The sequence below is a fragment of the Moschus berezovskii genome, chromosome 14 (assembly GCF_049115385.1).
Source record: "Moschus berezovskii isolate FMDL1 chromosome 14, NW_MosBer_1.0, whole genome shotgun sequence".
Taxonomy (NCBI): Eukaryota; Metazoa; Chordata; class Mammalia; order Artiodactyla; family Moschidae; genus Moschus; species Moschus berezovskii.
In genome coordinates this window covers 58,112,544-58,132,490 of record NC_142473.1, presented here as the reverse complement: position 1 = coordinate 58,132,490, position 19,947 = coordinate 58,112,544, and the positions used below count along the sequence as shown (strand labels likewise).

The 19,947-nt window shown below is 50.9% G+C and overlaps 1 protein-coding gene across 5 annotated transcripts in view; it reads left to right on the top strand.

The window, feature by feature from the left end:
• Positions 1-19,947, top strand: part of ARRB1 (arrestin beta 1) — a 79,540-nt gene that overhangs the window by 41,830 nt on the left and 17,763 nt on the right. For 2 of the 5 annotated variants that reach the window (XM_055423688.2, XM_055423687.2), the window contains exons 1-7: positions 7,405-7,475; positions 10,299-10,329; positions 12,414-12,474; positions 15,487-15,531; positions 16,263-16,459; positions 17,766-17,825; positions 18,622-18,689. In XM_055423688.2, coding sequence (XP_055279663.1) covers positions 7,420-7,475; positions 10,299-10,329; positions 12,414-12,474; positions 15,487-15,531; positions 16,263-16,459; positions 17,766-17,825; positions 18,622-18,689 — 518 coding nt within the window. In that variant the 5' untranslated portion in view covers positions 7,405-7,419. Of the gene's footprint in view, positions 1-7,191; positions 7,476-10,298; positions 10,330-12,413; positions 12,475-15,486; positions 15,532-16,262; positions 16,460-17,765; positions 17,826-18,621; positions 18,690-19,947 lie in introns of those variants that run through there. The other 3 variants (XM_055423689.2, XM_055423690.2, XM_055423691.2) reach the window with 2 other exon arrangements.

Here is a 19,947-nt window from a genome sequence, read left to right as displayed (position 1 = left end):
ACTGCAGGGGGGGAACTGGTGGAAAGGCTGTTGCAGAGAGAGGGAATAGCAGGGTATGTCCCTGGAGTTTCTGGAATGTGAGGGTCTAAACTAGGAAAAGAATATCATAAACTGCTGTTTTCTATCCGAGACAGGGAGGGAGACAGCCAATTAAAAAATCTTCTCTCTCTCCAGTGGAGGTAACATAGCCATCCTGTTCCACCTAAGGGACATCTGGGCAAGAACTCTCCACTGGGCTCTGGAGGAAAGGCAGAGTGTTGGCCCAGTGAATGAGGATAGTAACAATAGTCATCACCATACCAACGACGTCTGCTTCCCTTTATCATTCCCTACTAGGTCCCAAGGCTTTGTATATGCCTTCACCTATGGGGTAGACGTCAACCCCATTTTCCAGACAACTCAAAGTATGCTTCAGAGAGGAAACGAAAGTCAAGGTCACGCAGGACCCAGGCGGGGTCTGCTTGCTTCAGCGTCTGCACTGTTTCCTCTGCCAGCACCCTTCTCTTCCTGCCTCTCGGCTCCCGAGAAGGCTGGACAGCATTCAGGTGTGGTCTGTGGGCTCTCTGGGATCCAGCTGTCGGCCTGCTTGGTGAAATTTTTATTAGCCTTTGATTTTCGGACCTCCGGTTTTATGGGTTATTAGAAAATGGGCCAGGCTCCTTTAAGAAACTCCCCACCCCACCATGGCCACCTGGTGGCTCTTCTCCCTCACTCTGCAGCTCCTGAAAGTATTCACAAATACAGATCATGGCTAGAAAAGTGGACACGTGAATGTAGGCAGGAGGCTGGAGCAATAGCTGTGTGCCTTGGAGCCTGTGAGAAGTCCAAAGTCCTGGAGCTCTACTAGGCCAGACCCCCATCCACTGCCCCTCACCCCTCAGGCCTGTGCCCAGGGAACCAGCAGCCTGGGGTCCTCCTCCTGGTCTGCGACTCTGGGCACACCAGTCTCTCTGGGCCTTAGTTCCTGGCCCGGGTGCAAGATTCTTCTCTCCCATGGGCTTCAGTGTCTCCATCTGGGAAATAAAACAGGCTGCGCGCTCCCCAAATCTGTGAAACAGGGGTGACCTTTCCTATCTTCCTGCCTCCTCCCCCTCTCCTGGGCTGTCCTGAGAAGCAGGTGCGTGGTGGGTAAACAGGAAGGCAGTGTCTGACACGGGGAGGGCTGTTCAGTCCTGGAAGAGCAGAGCAGCCTGTACACAAATAGCCCTCCTACCAGGGAGAGTGTGATAAGGGCCCTAGAAACCTCTTTGCTGCCACAGCCACCTGCTCCTCACACCTCCCTGCTCCCTGATGGCTGTTCTCACACCCAGGAAAGTGGGTCAGAATGTAGGGCGGGTGTACCTGAGGGCGAACGCCCCCTTGCAGGTCCCCACCGTGCCCAGCTGACCATGACTGCCTTCAGGGGCAGGGATAGGGAAAGGGATGGGGTTATGGCATCTCTGCGTCCAAGAGACAGCCCCAGCCATTCTCCTCCCCACTAAGTGTCTACGGCTCTTATTGCTTTCTGGATATGGTCTGAGTTCCTTAGTCTGGCATTCGAGACCCTGCCCACCTAGCCCAGGGCCTGGGGCATGGAGATGCTCTGTGACTAGCGGGGAGGTGAGTGGACCCTTCTCAGGCCTGTCCTCCCTGGTACTCTTCCTAGGCATTTGGGACATACTTCAGATCGCCCACTATCTCCCAAACACCCAGTGAACTCAGTTGCCCTCCACAGGCCTCCACGAGCAGTGCTGTCACCTCTTCCATACCTGTGTGTGTTCTTGAAGATCCCCCTCATTGATACTGCCTTCCTCGAAGCCTTTCCTGGTCCCCCAGACAGAACCACACAATCCCATCTGTAGCGTTGTATTGTGAGTGGTGGAAAGTGTCATCTCTGGAGTGAGACTGCCTGGGTTTCAGTATCTAGCTGTGCCCCTTACTAGCCCTGTGACCTTGGGTAAATGACTTAGATTCTCTGGGTCTCAGTTTCCTCATCTGACAAAGAGGAACTATAATCATACCTTCTTAAATGTTGTTGGAAAAACAAGCGAGTTCATATTTAAGGCACACTTAGAGCAGTCACTGGCACCTGGTTTCTCTCCTGGAAGAGATTTCTGTTGTTGATTGAGATTAATATCTGAAGTTTTCCCCACATTCACTGTATTCGTAGCATGAATTTTTGGATGCTCACAAAGGCTTGAATTGTTGCCAGTGCTCTCTCAAGTCACTGGCAGTGAATCCCCATTTGTGGATAATCTCTTTCAGATAAGTTTTCTGATGTTGTGTAAGACATGTTTGGCTAAATCATTTCCCATAGGTGGCCCATTCATAGGGTTTCTCTCCTGTATGAGTCTTCTGGTACTGGCTTTGAGACTTTAAGTTACTTAGGGTTTCTGCATTTCAGGTTTCTCCTTTGAAAAATGGGAATGTTTAGATGGAATAATATCCTAATATGATGAAGTTCTTAGCAAAGCACCTGGCTTATAGTGAAAGCTTAATGCCTGGTGGCCATTGTGGTTAATGGGTTTGTCTCACTTGGCTATACCACAGTTTTTTTGTCAGCACTGACCATGAATTATTCATCTTAGTGCCTGCAGAGCCTGGCAGTGGTAGGAGTGTGTGAATGTTTACTGGATAAGTGAATGATAAATGGAATAGTCATTGGTCAGAGCTGAGCAGAGGCCCATTTGGGTGTATCAGTTATCTTCCTGGCTCAGCCTGATGCTGGCTGAGACCCTGCCCCTGTGAAGTATTTTCTAAACCCAGTGCCTATTGATCCTGACAGCCAAAGAGAAGCATAGATGGGAGAAATCTGTGGAGTCCACTCACCCAGGGCAAAGGATCCTTAGCACCATCTTTTGAAACTTCATTCATCCTCATTCTTGATTAATTCTCTCTTAGGGCATTCATTCAACAACATTCCACCTGTATTTATTTACTGAGCACCTCCTGTGGCCCAGGCATCATGCTGTGCCCCAGGGATCCAGTGTCATAAGGTCTCCACTCTCATATAAGTTTTGTAAGGGAAGCGCAGGGTGAGTAAACAGACTTTTACAGGGTGTAAATGCTGTGATGGGGAGTCAGGGTACATCGAATCCCGACTTAGGAGAAGTCAGAGAAGGCTTCCTGGAGAAGGAGAACACTGAGGAGAAGGCACGGTACACAGCTGTAGCAGCTGACACAGCAGGTCTGGGAAGGGTCCGAGGAATCACAGAGACACGGACCCTGGATTGTAAAGCTGCAATATCAGAGATTCTAACACCCATTCAGAGGGACAGGATCTGTATTTTCTCTACCTCACTTACAGGAGTTTTTCATTAAGACTCGAGACGTATCTTGTTAGGGAAGCCCTGCATCTTTATGAAGTAGTTGGTGCTCATTGTACAACATGGAAAAATAAGGGATATAACGGAGTGAGTGGGTGGACAGATGGAGTATCCCTTAACCCCTGTTAACATTTGGGCACATTTTCTTTCCTTATATTCATTTATTGGGTTTGTTTTTAAAACTGAGATATAACTTACATGCCATAGTATTTGCAGTTTTAGTGGTTTTTTAGTATTTTCACAAGGCTGTATAACCATCACCACTGTCTAATTCCAGAGTTTTCAGCACCCCAAAAGGAAACTCCTACCCATTGGCAATCACTTCCCATCCCACCTCCCACCAGCCTCTGGCAACCACCAGACTGCTTTCTGTCTCTGTGTAGTTGCCCATTCTGGACATTTCAAATAAATGGGATCAAACAATGTATGGCTTTTTGTGTCTGGCTTCTTTCACTTGAAATATAATATTGACCCTTTCAGGGTTCATCCATGTTGTAGCATGAATCAGTGCTTCATCCCTTTTATGGTTGAATAATATTCCATTGAATATATATGCCACAGATAAAAAACATTCATCAGTTGGTGGCATATGACTGTTATGCATAATGCCACTATGAACATTTTTTTGTGTGTGGACATCATTTTCAGTTCTCTTGGGTCTCTTCCTAGGAATGGAATTGCTGGGTCATATGTTAACTTAGTGTTGTTTAGAGGAACTGCCAGAGTGTTTGCCAAAGTGACTGCACCACTTTGTTAACCACCAGCAATGTGTGAGGGTTCCTGTTTCTCCACATCCTTGACAACACAGGTTTATTGTCCTTTATTTTCTTATAGGTCTCCTACTGGGTGTGAAATATCTCATTATGGCTTTTTTGTTTGTTTGTTTGGCCATACTTCATAGCTTGTGGGATCTGAGTTCCCTGACCAGGGATTGAACTGGGGTCCTTGACAGTGGAAATGCAGAATCCTAACCACTGGACCACAAGGGAGTACCCTTGTTGTGGCTTCAATTTGCATTTCCCCAGTGACTAATCATCTTTTTATGTGCTTACTGGCCACTTGTATACCTTCTTTGAAGAAATGACTATTCAAATTCATTGTTTGATTTTAATCAAGTTATTTGCCTGTTTGTTGTTGAATCATAATAGGATCTTTGTATATCCTGGATACTAGACTCTTACTAGATACATGATTGGAAAATGTTTGCTCCATTCTATGGATTGTTTTTTCACTTTCTTGATAGTGACCTTTGAAACTCCAAAATTTTTAATTTTGATAAAGTGCAATTTATCTACTTTTTTTTTAGTTGCCTGTGCTTTTGATGTCATGTCTAAGAAACCATTGCCTTATCCAATGTCATGTAGATTTATACATATGTTTTCTTCTAAGAGTTTTATAGTTTTTCCCTTTTCTGTCTTTCTTTCTTTTTCTGGGCCTCGCATCATGTGAGATCTTAGTTCCCCCATCAGACACGGAACTGGTGTGAGATTGGGGGGTTTATTTTTTTGCATATGGATATCTAGTTGTCCAAGAATCATTTATTGAAAAGACTATTTTATCTCCTTTGTCTTCTCTCTGTTCCCTTGTTAAAAATCAATTGACTGTAAATATATGGGCTTAATTCTGGACTCTCAATTTTGTTCCATTGATTTCTATGTCTATCTTTATGCCAAGATCACACAGTCTTGGTTACTGAATCTTTGTAGTAAATTTTGAATTTGGAAGTTTGAGTCTTCCAACTTTGTTGTTGTTTTTTTCCCCAAAAATTGTCTTGGGACTTCCCTGGTGGTTCAGTGGTTAGGATTTTGCTCTTCCACTGCGGGGGACACAGGTTGGATCCCTGGTCAGGGAACTAAGATCCACAATACTTCAAAGCAAGGCCAAAACAAAACATACCAAAAAAGAGGGCAGTGAGACAGAGGCACTCAAGCAAATAATTACAATAAAAATTATATTTTAAAAAAGATTGTCTTCACTGTTATATCTCCATATAATTTTAGGATCGGCCTGTCAATTAGTGCAAAAAAGTCCGGCTGGAATTTTTATAGGTATTGCATTGAATTCATAGATAAGTTTGAGGAGTGTTGCCATCTTAACAACCTCCAGTCTTCTTTCTTTTGGATATTTATTGGGTATAAATTTGAGCTCATGCCAAACATACTGTTTTGATTCCTGATTTCTGCTTAATATTCTATCATAAGCATTTCCCTGTGTTATGAAAGATGCAAGCAGAATTTCAGTGCTTTGCAATATCCCATTGTTTGGCTGTACTGTACAAAATGATAAACTCTTGAATGTTGGCTAATCTGTCCAGGAAGCTACTTTATTCTGGGTCCCTAATGAAGCAGGCTTCTCCCTTCAAGCACAGATGGATATTTGGGAGGCCTGGTAGCTTCCAGAAAAGCAGCAGAATCAGAAAATAGGATCTAACAGACTGCACAGACGCTGAGAGAGCACGTTTGTTTTAGGCATGCTCTCTACCACAGTGGGTTTTAAACATTAAAAAATTTGCACCATGATATTCATTTTACATTGTAACTCAGTTCACCTGACACAGAAGTTTTACTAAATGATATTTAAATTTTTAAAAAATTAGGAGAAACTGGTCTGCTGTAGTTACAAGTAACCCCCAAATCTTGGTGGCTCAAGAGGTTTCTCTCGTGCTGCCTGTCTGTCATTTAACAGGAGAGCTCTGAAATGTAGTCTCTGAAGGCTTCCCCATCCAGATCATTGTTGGTTTCAATGACAGAGGAAAGAGAACATAGTAGGCAGGACACCCCACCCCCACCGACAATGTTTACATCCTAATCCTCGGAACCTTTGAATATGTTATATCATGTGGCAAAGGGGAATTATAGGTGCAGATGGAACTGAGTTTCCTAAAATCAGTGGATCTTAAAGTAGGGAGCTGCATGTATTCATGCAGTGGGTCTCTAAAAGTGGAAGAGGGAGGCAGAAGAGGAGGTCAGAGTGATGCAATGTGATAAGAACCTAACCTGGTGTTGCTGGCTTTGAAGATGGAGGAAGAGGCCTTGAGACATGGAATGTGGGTGGAAAGGGCAAGAAAACACATTTACTCCTAGAGCTTCGGGAAAGGAACACAGCCCTGCCAACACCTTGATTTTAACCTGTGCGTGCATGCTCAGTTGCTCAGTCATGGAGGAATACTGGAGTGGGTTGCCATTTCCTCCTGCAGGGGATCTTCCCCACCCAGGGATCAAACCACCATCTCCTGCATTTCCTGCATTGGCAGGCAGGGGGTTTTTTTGTTTTTTTTTTTAACCCCTGAGCTACCTGGGAAGCCCCATGATTTTAACCTAGTGAACTTCTGAACTTAAAACTATAAGATACTCAGTTTATGCTGTTGTAAGCCACTAAGTTTGTGATCATTTATTGATAGATTCATCCATAGAAAATGAATATAAATAGCGTGGGGTCATCATGCACCAGCCCTTAAATACTTCTGCCTGGAAGTGACATATGGCATTTCTGTTCCTATTTCCTTGGGCCAGAGCAAGCTGTATGGGCACATCTAATTTCACAAGACTGGAGAAATTTGATCCACACATATGCCCAGCCTTAGAGGGGATGGAATAGTGGTAATACAGTAATATCTACTACTTGCCATCTGCACCTTATACTTATATCTTCTATTCCATTCAACAACAACAACAGCAGCAAAAGTGCTAGTGGCAGTTCTATAAGCTGATTTCCTTGTCAGCTAATGGATTGTGACCCCTGGTTTGAAACACACTGCTCTACCAACCCTACTCTGGCCATGCCTGATGAGCCACATGACACAGCCTTCATCTAGCTGATTGGCCCAGGCATGGGACAGCTGACCAAAACTGACCAATCAAATTCCTCTCCTGGGAATTTGGAATTGGGCCATTCAGCCAGTTAACAGTGGGAGGCAGAGCAGAGGCAGAGTAGAAACAGGGTCAGAGTGAGAGCCACATGCAAGCCAAAATGATGGAGGGGCAGAAAAGCCCTGAGTAAGCAGAGAGAGTTGGTCCACGGAGACAATGGAGCAGCCGCAAGGAGAGCAGCGCAGGCAGGAGAACATGTGTCTCCAGGGGGAAAGGTGGAGAGAGAGCCGCTGCCTGAGAGGTTGATGGCTTCCCCGGTCCTGGCTCCAGCCCCCGTGCGTCCTGCCTACATATCCTTCCCGTGAGATTTTTGCTTCCTTCTTTACTGTCTCCTTTTCTTGAGCTTTGCTTGGTGGGTTTCTGTTCCTTGTCTCCAGGGAGTCTTACTCAGCTAGAACGCCACTGGCATTTCTTGCATGAGACCCAGCTTTGGCTCTGAGGATCAGGCTTGAGGGGCACAGATGGGACTTGGGGAGGAACTAAACCCAGGCATCCCACAGTCGCAAGTTTGCCTTTGGCTTCAGTCTTGTGTGTTTGTGTTTGCTTTTCAGAGTGGACAGACAGAAGCCATCTGTGAGGTGCTGCACAGGTGGGGGTCCCGGTGAACTGGAAGCACCCCTACACGGGCCTTTTTTTCTGACAGTGTTGGGGTCAGGAAGCCAGTGGGGTTGTTTCAGGGACGGTTTGGCTGTGGGACAGAGTGGAAAGGACACAGGCTCTGGAGACAAGCAGCCATCATTCACCTCTTTGAGCCTCGGTTTTCTCATCTCTGAAATGGGATTGTGGAAGGATCCACAGCAGTGTTCTTGGGAGAATACTCAGAGACATGACCATGACAAGGGTGTACAAGCCTCGAGGGCATGGGCAGCCGCTGCTTTTGTTGTCTGAGGAAGCCATCAGCATCCTGCTCTCAGAGATGTGGCCTGGGACTGACTGCGTTAGCAGTAGGGCGTCCCCCAGTGCTGGGCCGGGCTTCCTGCCCCCGTCACCTTCACTCTCCTCCTCGCCCTTCACTCTTTCATGACTTCCCCCTCCTCCTGTCCTCAACTCCCCTCTTTTCTGTTATTCTTGATGCTGATAAAAACACCTGCTTTAGGAAAGCAGCAGGGTTGAACATAAATTTACCTGTCTCCTTGTATACTGTCAGAAGGCAGACAGGCAGAAATGGGTCTGAATCCTGACTTATTAGCCCTTTGCTTGCTGTGTGCTTCTGGGAAAATTCCTACATCTCTCTGAATCAAGTTTATTATCCATAAAATGAGAATTATAATTCACAGTGCTGTAATGAGATGTAATTAATTGGGCACTCAACTAATGCTAATTCCTTCTTTTAAATGTTAATTCCTTCTTACTTCTTACCCGCCTTCCTTCCCTCTTTCCCTATCACTCCTCCTAGCTGCCCCCTGCCCCCAGGCCTCTTGTGAGCAGGGTGCCCCTAGTCCCTCTCAGGGGTCACTGGGATGGCTTCTCCTGACTCAGTTCTTTGTGGCCTCTCCTTTCCCTCTGACCCGGGGCTCCCGAGGGATGGACTGCGGCTTCTGGGAGCAGCGGGGATTTCGGTGGCATGTCACTTCCCTGGTCTCCTCTGCAGGTCCAGCCTTGGTTTGGGAGCTGTTGGTTCAAATCGTGTCATCTGTATTTTTTTTGTCTCACTTCAGTAATTATTGTGCCCCAGCTGACTGTGGCATGTTCACACTCCAAACAAAGATAAATATTTATGAGGAGGAGAAAACCCAGAACTCCCAGGGGAGGTGGGGGAGGGATAGGCTAGGCTCCTATTTGCAAGCCAAGCTCAGACCCATCAGTGGTCCCTTGGGCCCCGGCAGTAAGGGGTGGGAGTGATGGGGGGGTGCTATGGAGGCGGCACGGAGCCACAACCTCACTCTCCTTCTGGGAGGCCCCAGCCCGCCTTGCCCTGGAGGCCTGTAGACCTCCTGCCCCTTAGCGGCTGCTTTGCGGCTGCGGCTGCTCTCTCTGTGACTATCTCCCCCTGTCTGTTTGCTTTGTGATCTCTCATTCCATCTTTTACTGTCACGCCTCCAGGGCCAGCATCCCTTTCCTCTCCCTCCTTCCCGCCCTGCCCTCCTCTGACACCCTCTGTCCCTGGATCTCTGTCTCTGCCTTCATTCTCTCCCCCCTCAACATTCCTCAGAGCAGTTCTGGGGCTGGATGATGGGGGGCGGGTGGAGGACTCCCAGACCAGGCTCGGGGAGAGACCAGGAGGAGCTGCAGGGGACCACCTCTGCCTGACTCGAGTCCTGCGCTCTGCTGTGCCATCCCAGGCACATCCCCTGCCTTCCTTGCCTCACGCTTCAGTTGGCTCCTTCCCTAATCCATTCATTCATATTCTCAACTAATATTTATTGAGTGCTGGCTTCCTGCCATTCATGAACACAGGTGTATCGCATACCTACCAGGTGTGCCATTCTAGGGCCTTGGGACGCAACAGAGAACAAGAGACAAAGATCCCTGCCCTCGTGGAGCTGATAGACAGGGGTACATGTAACCCCAGAGTCAGCTGTGCAGTGGGTTAGGGAGCGCTGAGTGCTGTGGGATGAGGGAAAGTACAGTGAGAGCATTGGGACTGCCGGGCAGGCGGAGGGTGAAGCTTCCATCACATAATGTGCGGGGCTGGGCCAGCGGATGCAGGCGGATCTATGGGGGGAGAGCATCCCAGGGAAAAGGGACTGACTGCTGACGCAAGAGGTGCCTTGGTGTGTTGGAGGAAAGGCAGGCAGGCTTGTGGCTGGAGGGGACGGGAGGGGAGTGGGAGAGGTGACGCTGAGAGGTAAAGGAGGCAGACAGACACACAAGGCTGTGCCTCTGCGGGAGCTGCGGTGGTCTGACCTGTCTTGGAAGACTCCCTCCACCTGCTGGGTGAGGACTAGACCAAGGGGGCTGTCGAGGGCACCCAGGGGAGCTCTTAAGGCAAGCACAGTGTCTCAGAGTGGCGGAGATGGGGAGACCCGATGCTGCTGGGCACTGTTCTGGCTCTCAGCGCTTGTATGGTGCCTGCAAGTCGCCTGGAGGCCCCTTGTTCTGGTCCTGCTGAGAGATGCCCTGCAGACTCCTTCCCCCAGGGCGGAATATGCTAACCTGACCTTCCCACTCTTTCTCTCCCCAGGGTGTTCAAGAAGGCGAGCCCCAATGGAAAGGTGAGTCTGTGGCAGCCCCACCGCGGCTCCTCTCTGTCCCCAAACTCTCCTCCTCTCTTGTGCATCTTTACTGCCGTGAAGGACTGGCACATCCTGTCTGAGGGGGAGACACAGCCCTGTCCCCCCTTGACTACAGTGACAGGGATCCTCTCAGCAAACTGTCTGTCTGAGGGGGGCGGTACAACTCCCCTGGACTTCAGGGCGCCCCTGCCCTGGTATGGGGAGACACAGCCTGTCCCAGAGAGGCTGCCTTGCTTTGTGAGTGCAATAATTAGAGCCAGTGCCAATGGCCTCAGGGGAACCGAGTCCTCTGGCAGGAGCGGCCCCTGGAGCCTCTACTGAACCCTGTTATCCAGGGCAGCTCCCAGGGCCCACCCCACTCTCTTTCTTAACACAGCCCCAGGCCCCATCCTACTTTCTTCGCAGGTCAGCAAATGGGTATGACTGACATCATTCCATGTCAGGTCTAGGCTGAGCCTGTGGGGGTTGGAGTAGGGTGTACTGAGACAAAAATGAGGCACAGTTTGTGCCCCTCATGCCAGATGGGGAAGGCAGACATAGAAAAACTGATCAATATAAAGTGCAGGTGTGTGATAGAGGGGTGCGTGGGGGCTGCAGACCCAGCCTGGGTGGTCAGGGATGGTTTCCCTGAGGACAGATACACTCCCAGGCAAGGTCGGGAGGACAAGAGCATTCGAGGCCTGAACATAAATCACAGGGCATCTGGGCGCCAAGCAGGGAGCAGAGGGAGCAGGAGCTGAGGGGCGGGGGTGGCAGAGCTGGGTCCTGGAGTCTTGGAGTTGGGCTTAGAAGCTTGGACTCCTGGCCCAGGCTGGCAGATGACATCATTGTGTGTGCCCACATGCCCCTTCTGCGCTGACAGCAGACATCACCAATCACTGGCCACCCTTTCCTGTTAAGGTGATATTCTGTCTTGGGTTCTTCTCAACCCAGGGCCCCAGGCAGCCCCTACCAATCAATCAGAGTTGACATTTGGAATGAAATTCATTTGTCATCTTGCTTATGGACACTGAGGAACCATTAGAGTGTTTTCAGACCAGACTTCCATGGTTAGATTTGCATTTTAGGATGACCAGTCCAGAGAAGGCAATGGCAAGCCACTCCAGTACTCTTGCCTAGAAAATCCCATGGACGGAGGAGCCTGGTAGGCTGCAGTCCATGGGGTCGCTACAAGTCAGACATGACTGAGCCACTTCACTTTCACTTTTCACTTTCACACATTGGAGAAGGAAATGGCAACCCACTCCAGTGTTCTTGCCTGGAGAATCCCAGGGACGGAGGAGCCGGTGGGCTGCCGTCTATGGGGTCGCACAGAGTCGGACACGACTGAAGTGACTTAGCAGCAGCAGCAGTCTGGCTAAGGTGGGGAGAAAGGTCCCAGATGTGGGAGGCTCCAGGCAGTAGATAATTAAGGAGCTGGTGCATAATCCTGTCAAGCATGGCTGTGAAGACAGAGAAATCTGATGGAGGGTCAGTCGTCAGTATTTGTATTGTGGAGGAGTAGAGAACATCTGGAATGACACTCTGGATTCTAGCTCTGGGGTTCTCCCCTGAAGGCTGGCAACCAGCAGGGCACAGGCTCACAGCCTTGGAGAACAAGTCCTTGTTTGAGTGGATCCCTGCAGACTGTACAGAGGCGGGGAGCTATGAAGGGCTCAGAGCTCGGTGTTCAGAGCCCCCACACCTCTCGGAGCCACTAGCCCTGCTCAGAGTCCCTGCTCCTCTCAGAGATGCGCCCAGCACTCCCACTCAGCAGGCACCTTTGCTGCTGCCACTCCACCCTCAGTGGTGCTTGGTGTGAAGGTCCCTGCAGGCCTCAGTGTCCCCATCTGCAAAATGGGAACAAGAACTTCTTTGCAGGGTTTTGGGATAAACAGGTGCTTTAAAATTTGTACAAGGCCTTGTTATTCCTAGTATTAGGACTGGGGATCAGGTCCACGTGCAGTTAGGATTTTGATGATGAGGGTTAGGGTTGGGTCCAGGGAGTTCAGGGGCAGCTTCCGGGGACTCCTCTGGGGCGGGGGCCCATGGCTGCTAATGCCTTCTGTGCCTCTCTTCCCCAGCTCACCGTCTATCTGGGAAAGCGGGACTTTGTGGACCACATCGACCTTGTGGAGCCCGTGGGTGAGTCCCTGGAGGCCGGGGGAGGGGGGCGGGGGAGGCAGGGCTGGCCTGACCCCTCCCAGAGAAGGGCAGGTTGAAGTGGCCCAGGAATAGCCTTCAGGTCTCCAGAGGGGCCTGGTGCCAAGAATAGGATGTGTGTGGCTTTTGGCTCCAGTCAGCAAACGCTAACCAAGCAGCTGCTTTCCTCTTCAGCTGAGGGGCCTGTGAGAGGACGTTGTGGGAAGGACAGAGGTAAGAAGTGGGGCAAGCATCCTGATGATAAGGATGATGAAGATGTTGATGACAGCAGCCGCCACTTAGCGTGAGGCTTAACTGTGTACCTGACACTGGGGGAGCTGCTATTCTTACCATCCCAAGCACAGAGAGGTTGTGTGGCTTCCTCCAGGTCACAGAGCTAGTAGATTGAGGCGCCTGGATTCAAACCTGGGCAGTCAGGCTCCACAGTTACTTTGTTTTGCTCCCTTCTGATGGCAAAGGGTGGGAGCTGGAAAGAAAACCTAGGGGCTTGTGAAATGGAGGCTGTCTTCACTGACATGGGGTTCTTACCAGGAGGCTGGGCTGTGGCTGAAGGCACCTTCCAAGGACTTTTTCCACTTCAGGGCTTCTCTCAACCTCAGCACTCTTGAGGTTTTGGATTGGATCATTTGCTGGCAGGGCCATGCTTTGTGTTGAAGGATGCTTGGCAGCATTCCTGGCCTCTACCCATTAGACACTGGGAGTGCCCCCCATCCCAGTGTGGCAATCAGAAATGTTTTTAGACATTGCCAGATATCCCTTTGGGGGGCAAAATCACCTCCGGTTAAGATTCTAAGAACTGTAGCTCTCCTTAAAGAACCTCGATCTCGTTGTCTCTTCCTACAATTTGTTGGAGGGAGGGAGGCCTGGGATTAACCCTAATTTACAGATGTAGACAGTGAGACCCAGAGAGGTTAAATGATTGAAGAGGGACATGAACAAACCCGGGTGAGACCAAAGAAGGTGACAGGTTGGGAGGTTGGGCCCTGGAAACTGCAGGAGGCTAAGTCAAGATGAAGAAAGTGGGTTGTGTTGCTTGGGGGAAAAATTCACAAAGAATGTGTCCTGGGGGCTGTCCTGGGGCCAAGAGGGCAGGACAGACGTGTGGTTCCAGAGCCCAGGTAGGAGCAGATGGAACAGAGAGCCAGGTGTCAACTTGCTGGGAGGAAGTTCTTTGTGACCTTGGGGCGGGAGGCTTGGCTGGTCCCTGGGGTCTCTACGCAGGCTGTGGGCTGCAGAGTCCAGCTGTACTCTGAGCCCTTCCCTTCCTGGCCTGGAGCCAGACAGCCCTACTTTCCCTCCCAGCCTGTCGGGTGTTCTCTGAAGCTCACCGGCCTCTCTGCCATTTCCATCTGCCCCATGAACTTGGAGACGGGGAGCAGACATCCCCGTGTTCACCCGTGGCCTGCTCACCTGTGGCCATGGCAAAGTTTCCTATGGGTTGTCTGAGGCTAGGGCTGTTCACACCCATTAGCCTTTAAGAATAGCAATGGGGTCACGGGGGCTGGGCATCATGGGGTCTGGGGAGAAGGGCAGGAGGGATCTGGCTCCCCTAGCACACATAGGCACCCTGAGAACCATTCAGCCAGTGTTCACAGAGCACCTACTTCATGCCAGGCCCTGTGCTAGACTCTCTAGATCCTGGGGAGTCCTGGGGCATCATACCAAGTTGATCAAATGACCCGCAGTGAGAAAAACTTCTCCCTTACATCACTGAGCAGAGAGAGCATCCTTTGTCTTCATCTGGACTCTGTATTCCCAAGGTCAGGCCTTGGGACATTCTCCATGGTCACATGTGCCAGGCACCGGGTAATACTTTAAACGTATTAATTCATTTAGTCCTCACAGGAGCCCTAGGAGGTGGGTGCTACAGGTCTGCAAATTCCGAATCCAGAAGCCCTGAGAGCACCAATTTGTTCATGAATTTGACACAGAATTAATTTAGTGGCAGACCTGGCCTGAACTGATGGGAGGCGACTGATGCCTTTGTTAACCTCTTGGTGAGAATAGTTTCTCTGCATAGGTTTTAATGGGCTGGACAAGGGATGCTGCCCCAGAGCTGGCAGAAGGCAATAGAGAAGATATGGAACAGGGACCACATGGCCTTTCTATAATTCAAAACTTCTGAATTCCACAGTATACCTGATATTGGGGTTTTGAACCCATCGTATTATTCTGAATAACAGATGAAGAAAGAGAAGTTAAATAACCTGCCTATAATTGTGAGCTGGGTTTGTCAGGCCAGCCTGGGTCAATGGGTGGAGGGGGCATGGTGGTAACAGTCACTGGCTGCTGGCTTTCCCATTTCTCTCAAGATGCTCTTGTTTTGTCTATAATAATTTTATTTATTTTTGGCTGTGCTGGGCCTTCGTTGCTGTTTGGCCTTTTCTCTAGCTGCAGGGAGCTTGGGCCACTCTCCAGTTGCGATGCTCGGACTTCTCATTGTGGAGGTTTAAGGAATAAGCACGGGCTCTAGGGCGCTCAGGCTTTAGCATGTCCAGTGTGAGGGCTCCGTAGTTGCGGCTCCCAGGCTTTAGAGCACAGGCTCAGTAGCTGTGGCTCACAGGCTTAGTAGCTCTGCAGCATGTGGGATCTTCCCGGATTAGTGATCTAATCCGTGTCTCCTGCATTGGCAGGTGGGTTCTTCGCCACTATGCCACCAGGGAAGCCCTCATGATGCTTGTGAACAGACAAATGGTTGGGTTTGAATTTAACATGGTGTTTGGGGCTCAGAATTCCCTGGTGGCTCAGACAGCAAAGCGTCTGCCTATAGTGCGGGAGACCTGGGTTTGATCCCTGGGTCAGGAAGATCCCCTGGAGAAGGAAATGGCACCCCACTCCAGTATTCTTGCCTGGAGAATCCCATGGATGGAGAAACCTGGCGGGCTACAGTCCATGGGGTCGCAAAGAGTTGGACACGACTGAGCGCCTTCACTTCACTCTTTAGGGGCTCAGAAGCTTGAGGTCATGTCTGCTCACTCTCTGTCCTTCCTCCAGATGGAGTGGTTCTCGTGGATCCGGAGTATCTCAAGGAGAGGAGAGGTGAGCTGTGGCCCCTGCCCCCAGCCTGACCTCCAGGCTGGGGCCTTCCTGACTCTCTGGCAGAACACTGGCAATAAGAGAGGCAACAAGCCCATCCCTGCCCCTCCCCACTGGTTCTTCCCTTGACGGCTGCAGTCAGCCGCAGAGCAGGCGCTCCGGCACCCTGGGGCAGCCCCGCCTGTACCCACCTGGGGAGGCCCTTTTCATGTCTGAGCCCTTTTACATCAACCCATCGTGACTGTTGCAAGGCTGGGGGATGCAAACAGAGCAGGAGTTAGGGTCTTATTGTACACAAGAGAAGACTTATTCCTGACGCAGTCAATGGATTGTCTAAGGTCAGCAGGAAGACGGGAGGTGGGGGTTGGATGGAACAAGACACTGGGCCTTCCAGGCACCACCTAGCACTGGTTTCCCCACCCTCCACTCTTCCCCACCGTGCTTCTTCCCGGCCCTCATCGACCCTGTCAGGCCCTCTGCACACACACGCCCTGGACTGCAGTGCAAGTGGAGAAGGAATGAACCCATCCAGCAGTCAGCCCCCGCCTCCTCCCAGGGCCAGGCACCTGACACCCCTGTCCCGAGGGCAGTACCGCCCTCCCCGCAGGAGCTCTGGGAAAGATGTTTGCTTCCATGGCAGGGGAGCCGGTTCCCAGGCTGCAGCTGGCACTCTGGGTGGGGGGCATGTTTGCTTCCCTTCCTGGCCTCTCCTCAGCACCCTCTTGCTCCCACAGTCTATGTGACGCTGACCTGCGCCTTCCGCTACGGCCGGGAGGACCTGGATGTCCTAGGCCTGACCTTTCGCAAGGACCTGTTTGTGGCCAACGTGCAGTCTTTCCCTCCGGCCCCCGAGGACAAGAAGCCCCTAACGCGACTGCAGGAGCGCCTCATCAAGAAGCTGGGCGAGCATGCCTACCCTTTCACCTTTGAGGTCAGGGACTGCCAGCCCCCGGGGCCCCATTCCAGAAGCATCACCTCTAGCAAGCCCTCTGGGCAGGCATACGGGGGCAGCTGGGGCAGCAGCTCCAGGCCACGCAGTTTCCCCAGCGTACACTGGGGCCAGGGCACTGGCACTTAGGCTGCCTGGTAAGTGTCTCTCCTCTGGCCGCTGCCAGAGGTGTCACCCTTACCTCTGCACTACTACCCAGACCCTCCCAAGTCCAGGTCATAGGTGGGAGAAGGAGGGGTTGAGCTGGGTGCTGCAGAGAAAGAAGGAGTCCTTTCTGGCCCCCGGGTCACTGCAAGGCTGTCTCCTCCTTCATACTGGCTGCCCACTAACCCTGCTTCAACCCAACTCCCAAACATTATGGCAAGTAGTGAATTTCCCTGCTCGGCCACCTTTCCACGCCAGGATTCTGGATTTTCAGATTGCTTGTTGCTCAGACTCTGATTCTGTGATTGAGTGAAATCCCCTGACCGTGAGAGTCAGAGAAGGAGAGAGGATAAGGAGCCATCCTGTCTGCTATAGACCTATTATGGCTGCTGTAACAAACCATTGCAAACCTGGTAGTAATTAAGCCTGCCAGTTAGAATACAAATGTGTTATTTGACAGTTCTGAAGGTCGGAAGTAAAAAACAGCTCTCATGGGCTAAAATCAAGTGTCAGCAGGGCTGCATTCTCTGTGGAACTCTGGGAGAGAAACTGCTTCCTTGCCTTTTCCTGCTGCTAGAAACTGCCCACATTCTTTGGCCCTTGGCCTAGCCCTTTTCCATCTTCAAACCCAGCAATGACCAGTCCAGTCTTTCTAGAATCCCATCACTGAGATGCTGACTTTTCTGCTCCCTGCTTTCACTGTTAAAGACACTGTGATTACAGTGGGCCCACCTGGCTAATCCAGGGTAACCTCCCCATCTCAGCATGCTTCACCACATTACACTCTAAGACCCTTTTGCCCTTTTAGGTAACATTATCACAGGTTTTGGAGATTAGAATGTGAACATCTTCAGGGGCCAGTATTCTACCTACCCCAGTGCACATCATAGAAAGACCTTTTCAGCTCTTGTTCTGTGGGGGCTGTGATGCTCTGAAATTCTTGGCTTTATTGCAGGGGCCTCTAGTCTAACATGAGGCATAGCTTAGCATGTTCTGATGGGGTAAACATGGTCTGTCCTGTGAATTGCCTAGTCTGATGGAAGGGACGGGGTCAGTCCTTAGGGGCCCTGGTCTGATGAATATGTGTGGGGAGACACGGAGAGGTCAGTGGCAAATATGACAGGTCTCTCTGTCCTCTTAACAGATCCCTCCGAACCTCCCATGCTCTGTGACGTTGCAGCCGGGACCTGAAGATACAGGGAAGGTGGGTCACCCCCGAGGGAGCATCTCTCTGGGTTCAGGACACTGTGTCCCCAGGTCCCCAGCTCTCTCTCTGTCTGGAGGGTGCTGGAATTCTCCCTGTAGAAGCCTCCTTGTGTGTAAGCCAGGCTGATCCCACCTCAGATAAGCAATCTTTTCAGACAGGGTGGCACATATGGCATCACCCTCACCCTCTACACTCAGTTATGTGCCCAGGGCCTCTCCCAAGTCACTCTCACTGGCCTCGGTGTTGGCTGCAGAATGTTCTCTGGAAAATCGTCTGGCCTCACAAACCCTGTGTGGAGGTACAGTCATCACTGTTTCACAGGTGGGGAAACTGAGGCTCAGACATAGGTGACCCCAACGAGTGTTCCAGGCCTCGGAGCTCGGAGCCTGTTTCCTCATCTGTGAAATGGATGTGGTGGGGTATACCTCATCATTTGGTCCAAAGGGTAGGGGGAGATGCTGAAGGGGTGCCCAGTGCAGAGTCTGTGTGGTTGGGGGGGTTCCTAAATAGGGCTGCTGAAAGGCTTGTTGTTATTTATGGGCAACCGCCTTGTTGCGGACAGTGCCCCCCAGACAGCCAGAACTCTGGAACGGAGCTGGTCAGGGCAGCTCTGTGGGAGGGTCAGATGAGGGAGGCAGCTCCGCACAGGCTGAGTGCAGGGCTTCTAGTCAGAAGGGGGTCAGGCCTGGGGAACTGATATTTGCATCCAGTGGCCTCATTAAATGAGAGGGTGGGTAGGCCGTGCTCAACAGAGCCGGCCCTCTCGACTGAGGTCAGCGACCCTTCCCTGCAGGCTTGCGGTGTGGACTACGAAGTAAAAGCCTTCTGTGCAGAGAACCTGGAGGAGAAGATCCACAAGCGGTAAGGAGGTTGCAGCTTCTACCCGCCCGGGTGCAGGCTGCCTCCTGGCAGAGGGAGGGAGACAGGACAGGCACGGTTCAGTCGGAGGAAGACAGAAGTTAACAATGCCTGGAAGTGGGAGAGGAGGGGCCTCGCATTCCAGCCTTGGAAACTCCAAGGGCACTGGGGAAGGCTGGCAGGAGGGGAGGGCTTCCTGGGGGAGGTGGCTCCATTACCCTGACTCAGGCCTCAGCACTTTTTCCTTTGCATCACTGTACCCGCTTCCCTTATCACCCTGCCTCTAATCTCTTCCTCTCCAGACTGCATGTCCTTTAATTTTGTTTTGGAAAAAACCCTGAAATTTAGATTGTTTTAAACAGTGAGCAAGATGTTTCCCGGCCAGCTTGGACCCCCATTTCCCAGTTCTCCTGCGAGGTCATCAGCAGGAGGTCTTGGGGGTGGGGTAGGGGGTGTAAATAGAATAGAGGCTTCTGAACAGGGGAGGGAAGTGGAGAAGTGAACCCACCCAGGGTGGATAGAGGAGGTCCGCCATGTCTCAGAGAGGGGAAGTATTTTCCTGGAGAGACACAGCCCTGGGCAGACAGACAGCCCAGGCTAGCAGCCAGAAGTAGCTGGCCCTGATTTATGGGGTGAGCTGCCCAACCCCGCTCTCATACCTGCCCCTCCTGGGGTCAGGCTTTGCTTTGCCTCCTGGCAAGGCTGGCCAGGGTCCCCAACTCTGCGTCCTGCTGCAGGCTTCCAGAGCACGCAGCATCCTCTTAGGGAGTGGGCTGAGTTTGCCACCTGGTGGTCATATGATGCATTGCGTATCTCCAACTCCAGCTGGGCAATTCACAGTGTGTAGGGAGGTGGGACCATTGTCCCTTGCTTCTCTGTTCCCCGTTTCTTCTTAAGACTTGCGACCAGGAGAAAGGAAGAGGGGTGTAGGTTGTGATAAGTAGCCTACCTAGAGCATGGAAGGGGAGGCAACACTGAGAGCCAGCACTCTCAACCTATTACCAATTTGACATTTAAGTCCACACCAGAATTTACTAATAATGATAGAGCAACTCACACTTACCAGCTTATTAGGCACCAGACACAGTTCAAAGTGATGGACATGTACAAGCTAATTTAATCCTCACAGCAACCCTAAGAAGTTGGTCCTGCTGTCATCACCATTTTACAGATGAGGAGACTAAGGCATAGAGGTTAATTTACTCAAGGTCATATAATTAGTATGGGGAGAATTAGGGCTTTATTAAAAAATGATTTCTTT